Source organism: Triturus cristatus, chromosome 6 (assembly GCF_964204655.1).
Source record: "Triturus cristatus chromosome 6, aTriCri1.1, whole genome shotgun sequence".
NCBI classification, from domain to species: Eukaryota; Metazoa; Chordata; class Amphibia; order Caudata; family Salamandridae; genus Triturus; species Triturus cristatus.
Window position 1 is genome coordinate 405435654 of NC_140589.1, and position 23395 is coordinate 405459048.

The 23395-nt window shown below is 39.4% G+C and overlaps 1 protein-coding gene across 1 annotated transcript in view; it reads left to right on the plus strand.

Annotated features, from left to right (window-relative positions):
* MYOM2 (myomesin 2) overlaps positions 1 to 23395 on the plus strand; it is a 586141-nt gene that overhangs the window by 317347 nt on the left and 245399 nt on the right. The window contains exons 14-15 of the mRNA XM_085610818.1: positions 4509 to 4636; positions 17802 to 17985. Of these exons, the coding sequence (XP_085466944.1) occupies positions 4509 to 4636; positions 17802 to 17985 (312 nt within the window). The remainder of the gene's footprint in view (positions 1 to 4508; positions 4637 to 17801; positions 17986 to 23395) is intronic.

Below are 23395 nucleotides of genomic sequence, written 5' to 3' on the forward strand. Positions count from 1 at the left end.
CACAAAAATGACAAAAATCCAATACGCAGAAGTGGAGTTATGAATTCTTAAATCATATGGTTGAAAATAGCGCCACATCCCAGTTAAATCCCAATCATAGTCATTTAATTGTGCTTGACTGAGACAAGGGGAAGGTCTTAACCTGACTAACATGGAGCGCAGGTCTGTTACATGAACGAGGTTCATCCCTGTAAAAACGTTTACCTTTGGACTTTTGTAACTCAGATTCTTCCAGCAGGGCAAGGCCACAAGCAGTCGATGTAGAGGGCTCCACGAGGGCTGATACCCTCTCCACAAGGCCCTGTTGGATTGGATTTGCTGCTCTGGAGAAGAATGTAGAAGAAGAACCCTAATCTTTTGCCCAGTGGTGATGAACATTCCTCAGATTGGCTTGGCACTTTTGTCCCAGCCCCCCGTCGGTTCTCAGAGCAAAAAGTTGTCAACAAGTTTCTAAGTCCCAGGTTTCAGGAAACCTTAGAAGGAGCACACTCTCCCACAAGTCAAGGGTCCAGGACATGAGGGGCACCACTTGTGAGTTATGACTCACTCCAACAGAGGCCAGCATCAGGCTTTAGGGTAGGGCCAGTTGGAACTGGTCAGCTGTGCAGTTGTAGGAAGAGAGGCCTCTGAAGGCTTGTTGTACCCTTGTAGCTCAAGCAGAAGGTCAGAAAAAATACCGTTGGAGTGATGTCTGCAGTCCTAGTCTTCCTTCAGGGCCTTGGGACAGCAAGATAGTCCTTCTTCTGATCTCATATTATGAGGATACTGGGGATGCCACATTTATTTCTAGTGCCAGCATGTGAGTGGGAGAAACTCCTGGTCACTCTCTACGCAATGGGTTAAAATTTTCAAGAGGTGACCTTACCCACTCGCTTTTGCAGCACTTCCTGTGTGTTTCAGTGTAAACTACCTCACAGTATCATTCTCTATCTTGTACATCTAGCATTGCCATTGGCCGCTGGCGGATCGGGGCACCAGTGACCTTTGTAAACTGCGCTCGTGACGAAGGGTGAAGTAGTCCTTAGTTACATAGGGCACAACATATAAACTTTTATATGGAATACATCAGTTGAACACCAAGATATCACATGTATACTTACTCTGATACAAGCAACTTTATTATATCCTGGTCCTTATTTGTATGGTCTTTTCCAATTATGGCCAGAAGCCCTGAGGATGTCTTCCTATAGATGAAACATGTGCTTGCATGGCTGTGACTAGCGGTGGGCGGAATTTGCGGAATTAACCTTCGCAAATTATCGCGAGAATGTTTAAAATTATCGCAAACAAGCAGAAATATCGCAAAGATGCGGAAGTTTTTTTCCGGCATGTTCGCGAGATTTTCTGCATGGTTGCGGGTCGCCAACTTACCCATGTGGTTGCTTGCGGGCGCGGCCATCTTGTTTTGAGTTGTTCTCGCGGTGCATGATCGCGAGAAGAAAGACGTGATCGCGCGACGCATGACGTCACTGCGGGCGCGAACTGTCGCGAGACAGCGCAAATGGCTAAAAACAATACAACATCTCATGGAGAACGCGACCGGATCAAGAAAACTTGTCGGCGAACGCAGGGATTCAGGTAAGGCGATCGCGCGCGCGCGAGAATGTATCATTTTACAGCGCGAGCAAGAAACAAATTATCGCCAAGCTGCGGAAACCGGAATTTTTGACATTTTCGCGCTCTCCGCGGAACGCAAAAATGTCAAATTATCGCAATTTCCGCGAACGGAACGAAATTTTTGCCCAGGCCTAGCTGTGACTCTCATCGGATATTGTACCAGAACAAATGGACATGTTCATAGGATTTGTCTGTTTTAATTTTTGTGATGAAATATCACAATTGCTTTATATATTGAAAAAATATTTTTTAACAAAGTAGTAGTTTTTTTATGCATCATGCAATAGTAATACATTTTGAAACTCTTTTCAGTTACCATACATTTAACTCTCTCCATTTAAGCACGTCTGTTTAATTTGTTTTTGGTGCTCTAGTGGAATATTATATATCAAATGTGGCACAACCCTTCTTCCTCTGGTGAGAGGTCCCTGTGCCCACCCAGAGGTGTGGCTAAGATAATGGGAAAACCCTCCCTAGTGGTCACTTCAAATCAATTCTATGGCAGCTGACCCTCAAACAGGATTTTAAGCCAAGCTGCCTAGCAAGAAAAAATGAAGGCAGGCTTATGTATGAGCTACATCTTCTAGTGACAGGTTAGTCATAGTTTGAAGACACAAAAAGGGCTGGCAACAGCCCCCACACCATTCTGCTCAAGGAGGAAATACATTTGCCCATATTTAAGCTCTTTTCCACAGTCTGGGGGCAATAAACATCTCACCACAGGTAAGCCATCAACATTCAGGTGACAATGAACACTGGTAGAAAAACACATTATTTTTAGGCAGGAACATGACAGCTTTCTAAAAGTTTCATTTTCAAACTAGCAATACATAATCCAACTTGACCATTAAGTTGGATATTGAATTACTAATAAAATGAGCCCTTGAATCATTTTTTGTCTATTCCTAAACTGAAGTTAAGCATATACGGTGATGTCATTTAAACCAGCTTTTTTCCTATCAGATCCCCAGCCTCGTCAATGAGAAAAACAACTTTGAAGATTTTTCACTGCCAGGACAAGTCAAACATATGTACACACATCCTACTTTTGAAATATCATGCACCCTTCTCTAAGGGGATTTAGGGCCTACATTGAGGGTGACATAACTATTAAAAAAGGAAGGCATAGGCCTGGCAGAAAGTGTATTTTACCAGGTCAAAATTGCAGTTGAAACTTCAAACCCATGTTTCGGGGGCAGGCCTGGAGACGTGTTTAATAGAGCTACTTTAGTGGGTGGCACAATGAGTGCTGCAGCCCTCTAATAGCATTTATTTTACAGACCCTGGGTACATGTAATACCATATACTAGGGACTTGTAAGTAAAATGAATGTACCAATTAGGAATTTGTAAATGTCACCATATTTACAGGGAGAGCACTTTACCACTGATTGGTAGGAGTAAAGTGCACAGAGTTCAATCCCAACAAAAACAGCTGTAGCAATTGAAGGCAAAAATCGGGGGGAATTCAATGCACAAGGCATTACCTTCATGAATTGTTTGTGAGACATCCCATACACATCTGGGCCCAGATATTTCAAAGAGTTCCATTGTCCTTGCATCATGCTGGGTGATGCAGGTCAACGCAATTCTTAAATCTGATTTGCCAAGCCACGCAAGGTCATCTTGCGCAGCCCTACGTGGTTTGGTAAACCTAGAGTATTGCATGGCAGCAGAAGTCTATGCTTTACGTTACTCTGCGAGGAAGGTGTTACATGGGTGGAGAGTGGGTGTTCCCACTCTCCACTAATGTATTCTAGTGCATTACCAGATTTACCAAGACAAGTAAATCTGGGAATGCGTAAATATGGTACGCCTTCCTGACAGAGGTGCAAGAAGGAGACATATTTTTATTTCGCCTTGTTTTTTTCGTTTCTCTAAGTGTACTGCAATCCTAAGATCTTAGGATTGCTTTCGGGCAGGAAGGTGTTTTCTGCACAAAAACAATCCTGTGTGTAACACAGGCACCCATTTGACGCTATGCACTAAGTTGTCTTACTGCATTGCTCTGCATTAAGTCTTGATAAATGTTAGCCATAGTGTCTGAACTAGCCGCAACCAGGACTGGTCACTCTTTATAAGATGCAGAGGATCTAAGACATAACATTCAACATATACATTTCTAAGCACATACCAATGTACCACACTGGTCTGTAGTTCTGTTTTTATACTGACATCAGAGTTTCTGCATGCCCTATATGAGGCCATTCGTGTCACTTTTCTGTCACTGATGATCAAGAACCAAGATTTTATCTGTGTTAGTTCACTGATGTTTACTAGTGGCTATAAATGGTTGTGCTGACAAGGTTTGTCTACTTAAGTATCACTATATATTGCAATAGGAGGGTCAGACATCATTAAAATGAAGGCTAAGGCAGCCTTCAAATGCAGGACCTAGGTGTTCCGATGGGTTTTGAAATCTACATTTATAATCCTCACATTTTCAATTGCATTAGTTCTTTCCAATTATGTGATAAAATATTCCGATAATATATGATCAGAACTCATTGGTATTCATGTGATCCTTTTAGGCTGAAATGAAAGAAAGAGAAAGAACGAATGGCAGAGAGAGGAAGAGAAATAGAAAGAGGAATTGAGAAAGACAAAACAGAGGAGAGGGAGAGACAAAGAAATACTAAAATGCAACAAAATTAATGTTATAATAGATAAACTGAAAAAAGAATAGTGAAATAAACAAAGGGAGAATGGGCACAAAGAAGCAGATACATGTGCAATCAGTGGGTTGGTTTTCCCGAAAAAGGGATCAATGGTCAATACAGTGTAACTGACACCTTGGGCTCTTTGCTGCTCATTCATTTACTCAGTAAGGTAAGCTGATATGAATTTTGTGATTTTCCTTTTTACAATCATTCTGTGTTTTTTTTTGCTTAGGAGATGTCAAGATTCCTGGACCACCGACCAATGTTAAAGCTGTGGAGACTACCAAAACATATGTAGTGCTGAGCTGGGATCCACCTGTTCCCCGTGGAAGAGAACCATTAGTTTATTATGTTGAAAAGGTATGAACAGTTGTTAACCTTCTTCACTCACTGGTACATTTAAAGTATATTTTCGGATAAATGTTGGTCTATGAAGATGTAGGTTTATGGTTGCATTTGCCTACCACCGTACATAGCTGTTTGCTTTTGCTTGGCGGGAGCTGTGACAGCTCCTGCAAAGCAAAAGCAAACACTCCACTTCCAGCAGGCAGGAGGTGTCAACATGCTCCCACTTGCTGCACTTGCTGGAAGCAGAGTTTTCATCTCATTCCCTGCCTGCAGAAATGTGGGTAGTAAAAGAGATTAAAGTATTGCTCTTGCATGCAGGGAGCTAGATTTATAGCATTGCAGAATGTGAAAAACCATACTAGTTATTTTTTGCTCCTTTTTTAATGCAGAAGTTCAAGCACCCTCAAAAATGTTAACACAGAAAAATGTATTAGGATTTCATTTTGAACAATAGGCAACCAAAATAAGAGACAATGGTGCAGAAGAGAAGGGACTTCTTAAGTGCAATTTAAGACTGCTGGAATTATAGTACCTCCGTTTAGTTTTTATCTGTACTAATAGAATGTAGTCCTGTAATGTTTTATACATGCCTTTCCTTCAGTTAAAAAGAGTCTTTCATGTCTATCAACTGGCTGTCGACAATACCCCTAATAGGCCGAATACTGTCTCAGAAACTCATAATTCGTATACATTTCTACACAATAGCACAAATTATTATCCTAAATTATCCTTGCAATTTCGGTTCTAGAATTAGCAGATTTAAGTTTGTTAACTTATTACATAGTCTTGGTTTGAATCACATTTCTACATCAATGCACCCTGTCCATCTTCTTTGACATCTTCATAATGTTGTGTAGTGTTTAGAGGGTATATGAACCCCTTCATTAAATATGTTTGCTATACTTGTGAAACTCGTTTTTGAAACGAAAATGTGTCCAACTACAAAGTTTGTAATTTCATTTTCTAATGTAGTACCATCGACTCTACATCATTGTAGCATGACTATGAAATATTTCTCATACTTTTCTAGTAACAATATACACATAAGTTCCAATCTGCAGTTTGGACAGATCGTATCTTGATGAGCATTTTTGGTTACATTTTCAAAGGCCACAGCTTACAATCTGGTAATGTCAAATAGAGAAATAGTCGCTAAATATTTTCAGTGCTAGAGATGATTTCACAATGTTCACAATTATGGTTCCATTTACAACTTAAACCAAATAACTCTTTAATGTTCACAACTTCTGTCTTGTCTAATAGCCCTAACATTACCATTAAAAAGTCTTGAGCTTCTTGCTGAACATTTTGAGATAACATTAGTAATCCACTACACTACTCTACCCTTTAGACCTATCCGCCACTCTATTGGTGGTAACTTGCCTGCTTTCGCTCCATATGCACTAAAGTGTGAAATGGTAGTATACTTTCTATAACAAGTCACTCATAAACATTTCAACATTGAAGTTGGTCTGGAATGGCAACCAGCAATAACTTCTTATGCACAGCTCTACCAGGCATTTTATTATCAGCTAATTTATTGTAACAGTACTTACATATAACTTGTGTAGTGGACAAGAGAAAGCATTCCTCTTCAAATAAGTACTCAGTAAATTTTCTTCAGTTATCAATATTTTCTTTTTCAGTTCTTAAATACAAGTCAACAGTCCATGTTTCAATTTTGTAGAGAGTATGTTCACAACATATACAAATATACTCTGGTTTTTCAGAGCATACTGTGTTCAATTTTCTAATCTCTTCTTCTTCAAAGCTATCAACTATATTTGTGTCATGTTCTGCAACTCTTCATGATATCAACTCTTCATTTTCCGTGAAGTCCTGTTCTGCACAAAAGAAACAAAACTGCACATCATCACAAACAGCCGTGGTCTGTGCAGGTAACAGTGGTGGGGCCGTAGAGCCGTGTAAGGGGGGATTTCGAGGGAAGATGCTGAGGGAAAAATATTTATTTAATTTTCCCTTGGCATAGTCCCTCGAAATCGACCCTCATCTGTCCCCACCGCCCCACCGTTGTTACCTGCACAGACCGCAGCTGATCACAAACCTTTTCTCCTTCTACCACAGTACCATACAAAGGTCCTCTATCCTTTTCTCCTAAACATAAAGCAGGAATATTAACATACTACAACCTCATAAGTAACGTTTGCATTGTTGAGAGGTGTACTGCTTATGTCCTGAAATAATGAAAGGTGCTTTGGCACACTTTTTTTGACAAAAAAGAGAGTGAGGGTCCATACAAATTTGTATGCTTTCCAACCTAGCAAGGATCCCATACATGTGAAGTTCTTTTTTTGTGTGCTTTAAAGTTTGCTGGGGAAAGATATGTAAAATTGTTCTTACTATATCAGTGGTTTGTTGTTGAATACTGTAACCACTACCACAATTCTATTTGTATACATGGCCTAGCTACGCCTTACATGTACCTGTTCTGCACTTACTTGTTCTGCATTTCTAGACAGCATCACTTCTTTTGCTGTAGGAGTGACATTTTTCAATTAATAAAATCCTTCTCTTTTATCAGTAGCATCAATTAATGTGTTATCCTGGAGATAGTTTTCTGCATTAAAGAAAGGATCTATAGTAGAAGCATGTATGTATGCATTCTCCACTAAAAACTGTACACAAATTAGTTCTATTGACTAATCTTTTCCTCCCTGAGTATAACTGAACTCCCTGTGTGGTTCCATATATGCAAAGTTACTGCCTGCATGTTTGGATGCATATATTGGTACTGTCTGGGTGTTTGGATGAATTTAGGAGTAATGCCTGAATCATTAGATAAGCGCATGACTAATGCCTCATTGATTCAATATGTGCATAGATAGTGGTTGGATGATTAAATGAGTACAACTGTAGTGCCTAGATGATTGCAGGAGTGCATACATAGTATATAGCTGATTTGTTGAGTGAATGTATCGTGCCTATGTGTTTGTTTACGAGAATGCATAGCACCTTGCAGATGGAATTAGTGCATGAGTACTGTTTCAGTGATTGTATGAGTGCATGGCTGCTACCCATGTTTTTGTGGTTATGTGAGTGGGTAGAGCCTAGGTAATTAGATAAGAACATGGGAAGTGCCTGGGTGATTGTACGCGTGCATGGGTAGTGCTTGAGTAATTGGATGACTGCCTGGGTACTGCCTGAGTAATTGTATGAGTGCCTGGGTAGTGCCAGGGTGATTGCTTGAGTGTCTGAGTAGTACCTGCGTTGTTGGATGTGTACATAGGTAATGCCTGGGTAATTGTGTAAGTGCATGGGTAGTGCCTGCATGATTGTATGAGTGCATAGGTAGAGCCTGGGTGACTCTATGAGTGCTTGAGTACTGCATGGGTAATTGTATGACTCCACGAGATGTACTTTGATAAATTGATTAGTGCATAGAAACTGCCTGGGTAATTAGATGAGTACATGAGTAGTGTCTGGCAGATAGCATGACTGCATGTGTAGTGCTGAGTAATTGGATGAGTGCATAAGTAGTGCCTGGGTGATTGGATGTGTGCATGGGTAGCGCTTGGGTGATTGGATAAGTGCATGGGTAGTGCGTGGGTGATTGGATGACTGCATGGGTAGTGCCAGAGTGATTGGGTGAGTGCATGGTTACTGTCTGGTGAATTGGATGAGTCCATGAGTAGTGCCTATATATTTGTATGACTCCATGTGTAGTGCCTGGATGATAGGATTAGTAATTGTCGACTGCCTGCGTAATTGTATGACTACATGGCTACTGCCAGGGTGATAGGAATACTGCATGGGTAGTGCCTGAATGATTGGATGAGTGTATGGGTACTGCTAGGGTGATTGGATAACTGCATGGGTTGTGCCTGCATGTTTGAGTGACTGCATAGGTACAGACTTGGTGATTGTATAAGTGAATGGTTAGTGCTTGAGTGATTGGATGAATGCAAGGGTAGTGCCTGCATAGTTCATTGACCACATAAATAGTGCCGGCATGATTGCAAGAGTGCATATGTAGTGCCTGTGTAATTGAATATGTGTGTAGACAGTGCATGAGTAATTCGATGAATGTGTGAGTAGTGGCTGGGTGATTTGATGAGTGCCTGGCTTACTGTGAAAGTACCTCTATTGCTGTTAATATTATTATTAATACGATTTATAGAGCGCACGGCTACCCCAAATAGGGGTGTCCCGGCGCTACATACATAACAGTTGTGACTATAACTATGACTCATTGTTTACGTCCTTCTGTCAGTATGAAACTACCTGTTTTAGTGTATCGATCCTTTTCTACTGAGTTATATGTGAGTGAACTCTAGATATCACACTTGATATAAAATTGGATAAATGGCACTCTTGGAGCATACATTGCTCTGTTGCTCAGCGTGCACATGCATCACTAACTATCTAAAACTGAAAACAACACTTCTCACTGTTTCAATTTACAAAACGTTTTCTTAATAGCATACCTACATAATTTCTCAAATATTTCTTCTGTCTTTAAAACATTTATTCAGCATTTCTCAAAGAAAAGTTATACACCAAGTGAAGCTAGCTCAAGAACTCTCAAGAGATATTCTGCACTATTAACCCTCCTCAATTTTAATCACAGGATGTTTATGCTCCACCCTCACCATATTCATGAAATGTTCAACAGCTTTAAAAAAACATAGATCACTATAGAAACATATATGTGATTTAATAATAGATATACACCTTCAGTCCATCTTTCTAAAAATGTATACTTCTCTACCTTTTTTTTCCATAAAAACATTTATTTAGTTTCTTGTCATTGTTAGGCTCAGGGGCCACATACACATTCATAGATTATTATATACATCGTCGTAGCAATGTATATTAGAGTTAGATAACAAAACAGTACAACACGCTGCGATAGAAATAGTCTGTGTCATTCAGCCTGTCCCAGTTGGAGTTCCATAAATCCCAAAACAGTCTATACAGTCCATCACATATCTCGACCATAGGACTGTACTTTCTCCTCTATGGTGGTGGCAATTGACAACGTGGGGGGGGGGTGAGAGAGATACCCCAGTAGTCAGCCCACTGCTGATACATTTTTATTTGTTTCTGAGGACATCCTCGTGCTCGAAAAACAGACTCCTCGAGCCCCATACAAAAGCCCATCCCCCTCCTCCAAGCACTTACCTAGGGTGGTGTTTCAGACCTCCATAGTTTAGCTATGTCTTGTTTGGTAAGTGTGAGGCCTCAAAATAAAAGATGACGCTTATATCTATTGCCACCAAACTCCTCCGTAATTTGGAACAGGGTCAGTCTAATAGATCTCGGTAGTTCCCACCCCAGGACCTCAGCAAGGCACGCATTCACTCCCTTCCAAAACCTAAAGCTGCGCAGGCCCAAATTATATGTAGGAAAGTGCCTTCATCATTTCAGCTTGTACAAAATGGGGGGAACTGATTCAGTTGAGGAGCGAAGGGGCTGGAATTCAATAAACTAGATACAGAGATAAAGTTACCCCTAAAACCATAGATTAAATACATTCAATTAACACCTAGGCACATCTCATTACCTAAGTGTCTGTTCAATAGAATCAACTACATTGCATTCAAACAACTTTAATACTGTGAGTCTGTAAGCAAAAAGATAGCCACCAACAAATTGATAATTTTCGAAAAAAGTGCATTTTTTAATTCACAGATATTTTTAATATAAATATCTACACTCTCTTTTTTTGTTTTTTTGTTTTATCAAAGACATTTCATCGTCATAAGTCTTATTACAATCTATGTACAGTTTTGTGAACTTATAAACAATACACATTCAAAATGACTTCTGATCTGTACTATTTTACATCTTCTTGGTCCTTGATACTATTTACAAAATGCAACAACATATAACGGGAAAATAATACTGCATTTTTCCTCGATAAGAAATTAATACACGGTCCAAAAGAAAATGAGGTCAGAGGTCGCATTGATACATAGTATATAAAAGTAAACCTCAATCAATAGGTTCACCTAAACATTTTATGTTGTCTTCAATCAATTATGACATGTTAAGGCTCTTGACCTCGTGCTGGGGAAAAAAAATAAGGGAAGGGGGGTTGCCGACGTGTTTCGACCTTTGTGTGGGGACCAGAAAGTTTCAAGGAAGGTCTTCCTCAGGGCTGTGGTACTTTGTGTAGGACACTGTAAAATGAGGTAGATTATATCAGTTTCAAGGGCAGCCAGGTAATTTCTTCAATAATGGGCATCCTCCGCTGCCTGTCTGTACTTGCTCTCTTGCGTCGCCGGGAAGGTTCAATCTTCGGGTCACTTTTTTTGCGCCTAGGAGCAAACGGCACTTTTCTCCATTGTAGCAGGCAGACTTTCCATTTCCGTCAACTGGTCTGTATGGTGGCCGACTTCCTCATTTCATCAGCACAGACACACAGGAAATTCCACCAGCCCAGCCCTCCAAAGCTTGTGTTGTGTGTAATGTCTATGTAGGTATTTGAATTGGATCAATCTGAGGTGCAACAAATGTTTCACAAAAAAGTGTGCCAGTGATTGTTGTTGTGTATGAAATGTTTCTGGTGATCTGTCAAGCGGGGGCCCAGAAAAAGGGGGTTCAAAAAAGTATGTTCTCATGTTATTTCCCATAGGAGTTTTTAACACAATTACAGCCCAAACTGCTGGACGGATTACACCAATTTGGTAGTAAGGTAGATTTTGTTCCACAGATCATACTGTTGGTTATTTGGTGTAAACTCGTTCAATAGTGTTGGAATATAAAAAGGAAATTCTAATTTGAATATCGAGAGGCCATGATCCTCTGAGGATCCGACAGTCCTCATGCTGACATCTGTTTGCCTGCCAACACTTCAGCCAGGAAGTGTTGGCATCCATCTTGAGACTTGGCTTCAAACTTTCATCGTATAGAAGGAGAATCTGGCACATTTTATGCATGTCTCAAACTAATGCTGGAGACTTCAAGGAATTAATAGCCAGAGAATATTGGACAAAACAACAAAGGAGCACAGATATGCAGAGTAGTTCATGGATAATTACTTTGAGAATATAACTAAAAGTCGAATGTTGTGGTGCAAAGTAGGGCATGAAATGGTTCTAAATTAATGATATATTCAGTGGTAAAATTCTGACCCTCAGTGGCCAAAAATCTATAGAAAAAAAACTGTAGACTTCTGACTTCTGCTAAGGTCTGAGACCTACTGTTTAGGTTTTAGTCACATATGTTCCCTTATCCTGCTGCAGTGACACTGACTTAACTTTATATTTGACAAGCCTAATTATACCAGGAGTGTACCGATAAAGCCATCATATTATGCATTTATTATAGTAGTGCAGCATAGCTATGTTTGAGGTATAGGACTATAAATAAGATCATTTTATGTTCACAGGCATAACAAGTTTCTTTGAATGTGCCATGATTAAATCTGTCAGAATTACTATGGTGCCATTTGTGAAAAACAGAACAACCATCTCCCAGACACACAAGGAGATTTCTCTCTGTGTGCATGGGGGCCAATGTTTGTTTTCAGCCTTCCTCGCACCGCCATGCTTTTCAAGGCAAGAATGAATCCGCTGGTCCACCATAAATAGAGTGGAGCTCCTAAAGCACAAGAGGATATGACACGATGTGGACAGGTCACTGTCTTCGATTGACCAGTGACTGGCAGAAATATTACAGGGGCCACCAGTGTTCAATCATCACTCCTCCCACCTTTAAATGAAGTAAGTGGATCACAAGATTGGCAAAGTGTGAGAGCTGCTGATTTATGTACAATTACCATTTGTAATTACCAAGATGAAAAAGCAAAAACTTGAGACTTCAATATGTATATGCCCAGTGTGACAGCAGCTGAAAGATCCATAACGATTTTGGTCTTTTTGGATTGGTCTATCACATTTGAAACTGTTATGCTAACATCCTCCTATATCAATAGGAAATGCCCTCATGGTTCCTGGTTAATGTCAAGACTAACATCTATAAACACATCCTTCATTCTGCTACAATTACAAAGGCTGAAAGAAACTAGATAATTGTTTGGAAGGAGTGACTATCCACCTTAAGAAGTAACCACTACTCTTGTTAGGATGAAACCTTGAAGTCACTAAATGAATCTGAGGTCACATCCCTGGTAGGTATGGCACAGTGTAGACAGGCCTAGTTTGGGGTAATGTGTAAAGTATAGTACCAAAACAGTAATAAAGTCACAATGCCAAAGAATACAAATCTCAAATTGATTCTCAAACTGAATTAGATAAAAAGTAATTGACATCAAATGACAAAAATCCAATAAGGAGAACCAGAGATATGAATTTTTAAAAGTTTGAGCACAAATAGCTCCAAAGGTGCCAAGTGCCAATTACAGTCCATGTGTGCAGTAGACTGGGACCTACGTGAAATTTCAGGCAGACTGCAATGGAGTGCAGGTCCGATACACCAACCAGGTTGATTCTGGTCAAATACTTTACATTTTGACTTTGTCTTTTAAACCCTAACTTTTAAGGGGTTGTACAACAGCTTCTCTGGGTCACATCTAAGACATCCAAGATCTCAGTGGCCGCACTGAGGACACATGTTTCGCTCTGGCAGAGGTCACCTGCAAGGTCCAACCCAGGTCCTGTTGCTACTGGTCAACTGGGCTCTCTAGGGAAAAGGCCACTTGCTGATTGTTGTATCCCTGTAGCCATGCAGGAGGTCTGCCAACTTATGCTTGGATTCCACTTCTTTGTCCTAGGTGCAAAGGGGAACAGTCCCAGTCCTTCAGGGCATATCTCATGTCACAGACAGAAATTCCAGTCCTCTTTTGTTCTTCTGCAGGTCCAGAAAGGGTTCTGAAATGGGTGTCTGACGGTGCCACATTTATGTTTTGCATAGCTAGTGGGTGGGAGTGGTTCCTGGGCTTTCCCTAACTAATGGGAGAAAAGTTCCCATGGCCAGCCCTACCCACTTTTTCAGCAGTTACTCTTTGCCTTACTGCAAATAGGCCCAAATTGTCATATGTTGGGGCATTTTCAAGATGGTGAAGGTCTTTGGACACACTAAACTTAGGCTCTGAAGGCTGTGGTGGAGTGTGGGAGTGCCAAACATAAATCACCATTATCCCCCCACATCTAACACTGAAATCCAGTTTGAAGCAGGCACTGTACCCGCTACAAACTCAGAGGTAGACAGAGATGGTAGGACAAACGGAGGGTCCTTCAGCAATCAGACATGAAATACACATGACTTTTATTGTTATCCCGTTCCCTCCTTTTTAAGTGTGCCCTAAGTATTACATGTGGCTTACCAGGCCTGTCAAGCAGGATTTGACATTTGTGCATCACCGTATGCCCACAGTCCCCACTCTGAATGTTCTATGAAGTTAGGAGGAGTCATTTCTGATTTGACACCTTTATCATGCCTTATTCAAGTACAGCCTGGGAGAAGCTGGTGATCTGATGCAAGTTGGCCTCGCAAACTCACTGGCAGGGAAAAGGCGACTTTTTGAGTTACTGTTCCTAATATTTAGTAAAATCCCACTTCACCAATGAATTAGATTTTTAACAACTATAAAAATAGTTGCTTAATTATTTGCTTTTCTAATGAGGGCAGCTAGGCCTGCCACCTTGTCACTATAGGGACATGGTAAAATTAATGTTCTACATGTCCCAATTTTAAATTCCAGGCACTCATAGGGTGACTTACTAATATTTAAAATGCCTATTTTAACAAGCTTCAGTGCAGATGTTACAATGTAGGCCTCAGACATGTTTTATTTAGTCACACTAGTGGATGGTACAATGAGTGCTGCAGTGCACAGGTGACATTTACATTTCCATGCCATTGGTGTATTTCTGCACCATATATTGCTCTTACAGAAATGTTAAATAAGCCAATCAGAGATTTGCCAATTTCTCCATGTTTAGGGGTCAGAGCATATAAACTGGGCACTGAGCAGCAGGTCAGGCAAAAAATCAGGGGTGACCACAGTGAAAAGGCTGATTTCCTACAACAGACAAGCATCACTCAAATACTGTAAATTCAATAGTAGAAGAGTGTTCCCAGGGCAAGGGAGTCAGGAACAAACAGTAAACTGAATAAAACTCTAAAAAGTCAAGTTGTGCATTTATCTTTAAGAAAGAGACAATTAAAGTGTCTATTCTATGGTTATTTCCTCACATGGTCACATTATAACCATGTCCATGAAACTATTGCATTACTAGTCTGAGGTTCAGTAAGATACCAGATACAGGTACCATTGTTCAACAACATTTTTATTTTCCCACACACATTCTCATGATTTGTAATTTATAAGCAAAGTCATGGATTGTTTCAGATTTTAGTGCTTTTGCAAGGCGAGGGGATATTCCTTCATATACTTTGAGGCTATTCATTTCATTTATTAGTGGATATGTTCCACATACGTTAAATGATCATCCAAAAATCCATATCAGGGACCTCTCACTTTGCAATTAGTACTTTTGTGGCAATTGTACATATTTCATTCATAGGTGTACCTGCTTCTGTTAGCAGTAGGAACCCTGGGGAGAATAAAAGGAGGGCACGAAACGTCCATCCTCCATGTTTCTGTCTGACCCACAATGGAGCCTTAATGCTGCTTGGAGAAATCTGTTCCTCTGGTTTGAAGGTTGTGCTAATTTTCAATAGTGTCATTTATCTATAGCCACTCCCTTTGGTGCCACCCATGTGGTTCTATTGAATATATTGAAGTTTGCTCTTCCTTAGACTCTGCTTCCTCTGGACCCTCTTTCGTCTCTTATCGTTTTTGCTTTCCTAACATGGTGGCAGCAGCAAATACTTGGCTTGCACCTGAAGCTCTTCCCTATCCACCTGCCACCTGCTACCAAAAGGTGATGCTTCCACCGCAGTGTTCTCCTCACACCCCGCTGGAACATCCAAGTGTTGTGACTTAACTATTGCCTTTCATTTTCCTTAGCTACATCTTCCCTCCTGCTCAGCCGTGATGAGTGCTGGAGTGCTTGGTCTTGAGTGGAATGCTGAATGCTTGGTGATGTCATGGAATGCATGGGTGCATGGTGATGTGCTGTGTGTCAGTTGGAGTGTGCAGGCTGAGCAGCAGGGAGGCTGCTCCTGGTGGAGCTATCAACTATCATACTTACCATTTTATTCTCCTGTAACTGAATCTAAATAAACCATCTTGTCATAAAACACTACTTGGCTACATCTGGACTTCATTTGGTTTACAACATTTTGGCAACGTGCCTTCTATCTGTGTTTTATTTTTAGTCAGTTGAATTCACATTTTCACATTTCTGCATGTAATTTAATCGCCATTTTCTTCATTTTGGTTATTAGTATTATCTTTGTTCTTCGCATTTTTTCTGTCTATTGCTTCTGTAAGAAAAGGGGATATGTTGTGACTTAACTGATGCCTTTATGGCTACATCTTCCCTACTGCTCAGCCTGCACATGTCAACTGACACTCACCAGGCACCCATGCATTCCATGACATTACCAGGCATCCAGCATTCCACTCAACACCAAGTACTCCAGCACTCGATTCGATTCAATATACTTTATTTGGTTTGTTAGAACAACCATAATAGAGTTACATGGGTTAAAATACACATTTAAAAGCAATCATATGATTTGGTTACAGGTTTCATTGCCATAGAGGACATATCTTATAAAATTAATACCACAGAGTGATGCCTAGTTTCATAACCATTCAAAAACAATAGCAGGTCATATCAACATTGTACAGTCTCACATATATCTTATCTTTGATCAGTTAATAGTAACAATACTTTTCCTGACATTAATTGCTTTTCTAATATATACTGCTAAATGATAGGAAGATCCCGGATCATTCAGTGCAAAAAGCAAATTCATAGCAGCATGATGCGATCGTACATTGTTTTTTATAAAAAGCGGTTTCAGATACAAACATCTAAAGTGCAAATAAAATTTCCAAAAAAAGCATAAAATGCACAGTGTTTTGTTTAGAAGATTCATCGCAAGGACAAGGGGTAGAATCCAAAGGGCATATTTTCATAACTGGAAATGCAACTAGATGATGTCCTGTTCCTAATCTCAGGCTAGTCAGCACATAGCGATGCAATTTTTTATTCACTATAATCAAACAATCTTGAATTCCTTTTTTGCATTCAAGTGATTGATAAAATGTAAAACTTGATTGTTTCTCTATAGTACTCTTACGATTTTCTTTTTTGTATAGCAAAAATGTTTTTTTAATTTCCTTTTTATTTAAGTAAACCACTGTACCCGGGTTATCAAGAAGCTGGATGTTGAATAACTTACTTTATGTATCCATAATATATTTTAACCACGGGATACGTGATTTTTTCTTAAAGAGTAAACAATCTTTAATAATAGATGTAGTAAAAATTGTCTCATCTTTAGCCCATATCGATCTCCATACCAGCAGTGGCCGCATAGAGGTCAAACCTGCTAGGTTTGTCAAGTCGACCTCCCGATGTATTAATTCAGTGGATACTGAGGGAGGTAAATTTAGGAGACGTTTAAAAAAAGCATTTTCTTCTTGTTGTAGGGCCTGGCTGCAATGATATCCTCATACCACTGCACCATATAAGGCTGTAGCAACTCCAGCACTCATCCTGGCTTATCACTAGGTAAGATGTAGCTAAGGAAAGGGAAAGGCAACAGTTAAGTCACACCACCAAGCTCTAACAAGAGTGAAACACATGTGACAGGAGCTATTTTTACTTATTCCAGTATGGCTTGGATTGTATTCTAACAATTCAACGCTGCACTACTGTGCTTGGCATGGCAAAAGCATCTTTGGAATTGTTTAGCTCAGTGTGGACATCACTTGCTAATTCTATGTTTAAAATCTTTGCTAACAAATTACTAAAGGCTTTGTCACTTTTCTAGCTCAGCTTGGATGACACTAAGCTTATGTGCACTTCAAAATTCTACTAGAAAATCAGACATTTGAGTTGAGCAGATTCAGAATATTAGTGGTGCTGTAGATGTGCTTCTTTGAAAAAGCAGGTCTCCACCTAAAGACTGCGACGTACCCAGGGTTCTCTACTTGTATTTGGCTTTACCCATTACTCCAGGCTTACAAGGGTATGGTTTGAACAATTCTAAATAAAGGTAAGATTGAATAAAATGCTGGCAATTTCATTTTGATTGATTTAGGTATATTGATTTTGTGCACACATATGGAGATATGTGAAATGTCCTAATTGTTTTTTATCTTTCTTAGTCCATGGTTGGTAGCGGTAGCTGGCAAAGAATTAATGCCCAGATTGCTGTCAGATCTCCTCGCTTTGCAGTATTTGATATGGTGGCTGGAAAATCCTACAACTTCCGAGTCCTGTCTGTTAACAAATATGGTGTCAGTGAACCATCAGAACTTACACCACCAATTCAAGCAGAAGATCTTCTGGGTAAATGATATGACTTATTAATCACATTTTTGAAAATTATGTGAATGCCATCTGAAAATATATCAGGTTTTATAACTTGGAAAATGCAAAGATTGTTATTGGTATGTGTCGTTTTAATGTACATGTAGTGAAAGTACCACATTGTGAACAATGTTAGTTAACTAACATGCTAAATAGTTGTAAATGACCTATATCATTTTTTTTTGGTTCAAATTTTTTTTATTAAAGGCAAAGGTAAAAGGGTGGCAAAAAACAATACATGGGGCCTCATTTATGAAAAGTGACGCATCACTGCGTGAAAACAGTGATACGCCACTTTTCACTGCGCCCTCCCTGCGACTCCAGTGATGCGTCATATTTACAGTATGACGCATCATGTCGCAAGGAGTCACAGATACGTCAGTATTTCTGACGTATCTGTAGGCGCAAAAGTGACGCATCGCTGGAGTGTGTCACAAAAGTGACGCAACTCCAGCAATGTGTCCTTTCACATGGGGCAAGCCCCATGTGAAAGGGCCTGCGTCAGTCTTACGCCTGCTGTGAGGCAGGCGCAAGAAATTGACGCATTTGCACACTAGAAGTGGCGCAGTGAAATCTCGTAGATTTAACTGTGTCACTTCTACGACCCTTTGTTGCGTCAAAACGCCCCCCTTGCATACATTATACCTGGCGCAGGTATAATGTGGCGCAGGGGTTTACAAAGTGACGCATCTACCTAGATGCGTCACTTTGTAAATATGGCGCAACATGGCGCATGTTTTCTGCCACTGGTGCGTCACAAAAAGTGACGCACCGGCGGCGCAAAAGTGACGCAGGGGCTCATAAATGAGCCCCATGGATTCAAGCAGAAAGCAATACAATATAAGGGTATCCAGCATAAATACACAAATGAGGATAACAAATAAGATCACAGCAAAAGAAAATCAGGAATGGCACAGCTCACAATTTGTAGAAAGAAATAGAAGAACAACAAGAAAGATCATAGAGGTTTAAGTACTTCTTGCTGAGATGGGAGTTGTAAAAAATGTTGCAAAGCACATTTATCAAAAAAGGCAGTAACAGGCGACCATAACTGAAGTCTTTTTGTAGCCATTTGGAAAGGAAAAATAAGAAACGTATCCAATCTATGATGGTGACAAACATCATACCACCAAGCTTTGTAAGAAATTTTTGCAAAATCTTTTCAGATTCTTGTAATCTGCTGAAAAGCTACAGCTATTAACAAATCTACAATTTTAACATTAAGTTCACAATTATCCAAAACTGGTGAGAGACTCCCCAAGAAAATGTCCCCTACGGAAAATGGGAAATTGGTGTCAAAAATTTAGTTAATTTGAGACCAAACCTGTTTCCGGAATTTACATTCGAAGGGCAAGAAAAAAGCATATGAAAAAGAGTAGCATCAGGAGACGCACAAGACCAACAAGTATTTTGTACAGTGGGGAGCCTTTTATTTAAAGTGTATGGAGATAGCAAAATCCTATTATATATGTAAAACAATGTTTGTGTTAAACTTGCCGTTCTTGAGGTTTTGCGTATTTTAATCCAGATCTTGTTCCACTTTGGTAGGGACCAGACTACATTAAAATCTGTCTCCCAAGCAATTTCAATCTTGGATTTTTGCCTCGATATGCCTGTGGACTGAAGGAAGGTATATAAAGTGGAAGCTTTAGGTTTGGTGCGCAGAATAGTGGACAATCCAGTAGGCAAGGCAATAGTTGAAGAGTTGGCAGAATTACTAGCAAGTTGATTGTATATGTGAAGTATTGTGGTACGGAGAATATAATATTAGACATGAAAGAGGCAGGCAAATTATAAAACTGCTGAAGCGAGGAAAAAGAAATAAAACCATCATCTGAAAACAATTGAAGGACCCATAATAAACCATGTTGTCTCCATGTTTTCCAATAAAAGGGTTTATTATGTATTAGTACAGTTTTATTGTGCCAGATAGCGGAGGCTAAAAAAGAATCAAGAGTATCATGAGTCAAAGGATATAAAGGGCAAAGAAGTTTGGAAGTGAGTTTAAATAGGGGAGTGGATAAAGTTTGGGGTTTACGAGAAAAAGAAAGATATTGCTTAAATGAAAACGGGTATAAAAGCGAACGTTCAACTGATGTCCATAAAGGATAATCTGTTGTGGAGTCAAGTAACCAGTATGAATCCTGTCATAATAAGAATGCTTTGTGGTAAGAACGAAAATTAAGAAAGTTAACTCCTCAGCTTTAGGACGTGTCATACAAAGGGTTACAGTGTCTTTTATTGTGGACTTGAAGTATAGACCTAGATATTTGATATGGGAAGACTTCCAAGCGAAATTAGTTGAAATAAAATCAGCCTTAAAAGTGAATTTAGTCAAAGGTAAAATTTCACATGTATCACTGTTTAATTTGTACCCTGAGATCAGTAAAAAGGCATGTACTTCCTGGAAAAAAGCGGGAATGGATTCAGTAGGATTGGAAATAAAAAGCAAAATATCATCAGCGTATGCTGCAAGTTTGATATTAGTATTTGGTGTCTGAAAACCGTGTATTTGTGCATTCTGACGGATTTTCGAAAGAAAGGTTTCAAGAGCTAGATTAAAAAGAACAGGGGATAGGGGACAACCCTGACGCACTCCTCTGCCAAGACTAAAGAAAGAATCTGTGTCACTGAGACCATTGGCACAGACAGCAGCACGCGAATTGGAATATAAAAGGGAGATTAAGGAGATGAATTTAGGGCCAAAACCAAACCATTTGAGGGTGTAAAATAGATATTGCCATTCAACTCTATCAAATGCCTTCTCAGCATCTAGCGCTATAGCTGCAAGAGAGTGTTGTAAGTGCGGGCTTTAGATAAAATATTGAAAAATAATCTTGTATTATCACTAATAACTCGCCCTTTCATGAAACCAGACTGCTTCTTGCCCAAAATGGAAGGAAAAATAGGATCCAAACGCAGGGAAAGTGATTTAGAAAAGATCTTATATTCTATGTTGACAAGTGAAATGGGTCTGTCATTTTTACAATATTTCAAATCTTTACCATCTTTGGGAATTAGGCATATGTGAGCATCTGAGAAAGAGCCTTCCGATTTCCCCAAAGAGGCAAAGGAATTAATCAAAAGGTACAATTTAGGCAATAATAACTTAGAGAAATGAAGATAAAATTTGACAATGAAACCATCAGGTCCAGGTGCCTTGTTTTTCTTTAAGTGTTGGAGTGCAGTCCAAAGTTCTTGTTGTGTTAAGTCTGTTTCTAAGGAAGACAAAGCGGGGAAGTGCTGCTGAGATGTGTGTAAGGGGGAAAAGAAAGTTCAGAGCATGTGGCTAGTAGGATCTGTTTCAGAAGCGTATAATGATTTGTAAAAGAGAGCAAATTCATCCAAAATTTCTGCATCTTTGAGTTTTAAAGTAGAATTACTATCATAAATAGAGTCAATATTCAATTTGTTATGTTTGGTTTTCAGGTAGCTAGCTACAATTTTCCCCGCCTTATTCTTCCCACCATAATATTTTGCGCTAGACTTCAGTAAATACAGTGAGGCATTTTCAGTTGATTCCTTTTTACAGAGTAATTTTGCTTTTATAAGGGTATCAAGAACAACTTTCGAATTAGATTTATAAAAAGAATGCTCCAGTCTCTTGATATGCTGCAATAAAGAACACGAGCGCTTGCGAGCAATATTGCATTTTCGGGCCACAAAACTTATAATAAAATCTCTTGCTGAAGCCTTAAAGGCATCCCATATAATGGAGAAAGGTAGAGAGTTAGTATTATTTAAGGAAAAATATTCCTCAACAAAGGCAGAGAAAGAGGAAGAGAATGTTGGATCCAACAAAAGGGAGGTATTAAATCTCCATCTTCTAGGGGTATTAGCTTTAGGTAAAATGTCAAAATCAATTGAAATAGGTGCATGGTCCGATAATAATATAGGTCCTATTTCTGCCTTTGTACGTGCTTGTGATAAATTATGGAATACAAAAAAGTAATCAATACGTGTTTGAGAATGATGCACAGGGGAGTATATAGTATATTCTCTAGTGGTTGGGTTACACAACTTCCAAACATCTAAAAGTTTGTGTTGAGTAATAGCGTGAACAAAGGATTTATGTGGCTTATTGGGGATAATTGAGACTTTAGAGTTTCTATCCACAAAAGGATCAAAAATCTGATTGCAGTCTCCTGCTAGTATAACATTATCTTCCATACAGAGAGTAAGCTGTTGAGCAATTGAGTGCCAAAAGGAGGAGTCACCACCAGTAGGACCATAAACGTTAAAAAAAGGAGACTGGAACATCCTTCAACATTAATTTAACATTAAGCCAACGACCATCCACATCAGACTTTTGTGAAAGAAACGTGAAATTAAGCGACTTACGACATAGTATCATGACTCCATTATGCTTACCATCACCTTTGGAATAGAATGCTTCCCCCACCCAACCTTTTTTTAGTTTTAACGACTCATTCTCCGTGAGATGAGTCTCCTGCAGGAATATTATATCTGCATTTAGTTTAGCTAAATGAGTCAGAACTCTTTGTCTTTTTATGGGGGAATTCAGCCCTCTAACATTCCATGATATTAATTTCAACGGCATAACAGATTAGGAATATTAGAAAATAAGAAATATGAAAAATAACCTTAGAATTCAATGAAGAAGTCATGAAAAATAATAGAGAAGAACAAAAAAAAAACCTAGGCATAGTTATTAGGAGTCAGGTAGGAGAGAGGAAATTAATGGAAAATAGTAAAAGAAAATAGAGTCCTATGGAGAAGCAGGAAAAGCAGGAAGAAGCATAGCTGGAGCTGTGATTCAGTGAGGGGAGAGAAAAGCAAATGAGAAATAAGAGAGATAAGTTACACTAGAAGCTGGAAACAAACCACCTCGAGATTTAAATTAAATGAAGCATAAAAGGAATTGAAATGCGAAATGCAGAGAGTAAGAAGGAAAACAACACATAAGATAAGAGGGAAAGGAATATGCGGAAAGAATAGGAAAGGAGAGATTGAAAACATGAGAGTAATGGAACTGTGGGAGGATGACATACCTACACGAGGAAAGACCAGGTGAAAACGAGGAAGGGGGTGGAATCACATGGAATGGACGACACATCCAGGGGTCGGCTAAACGGACAACCGGGAAGACATCATGAGACACGAATAAAAATTCTGCAGAGGCAAAACAGAATAAACATTAGAATAAATATAACAAAACAAAGCAATAACAGTAATACAAAGACTATAATAAGACAGGTAATCAAAAATTAAGACCTAGAAAAGGTCAACATCAGGGAAACCGAGAACATGGGAAGAACACATTCTGAGCTATGAAAAAGCATATTATGGATAGCGGCAACTCAAATAGCAGGTGCAACAAATAATCATGTCTGGCATTAAAGGAAGATGTGAGCCCAGAGGAGTCCAT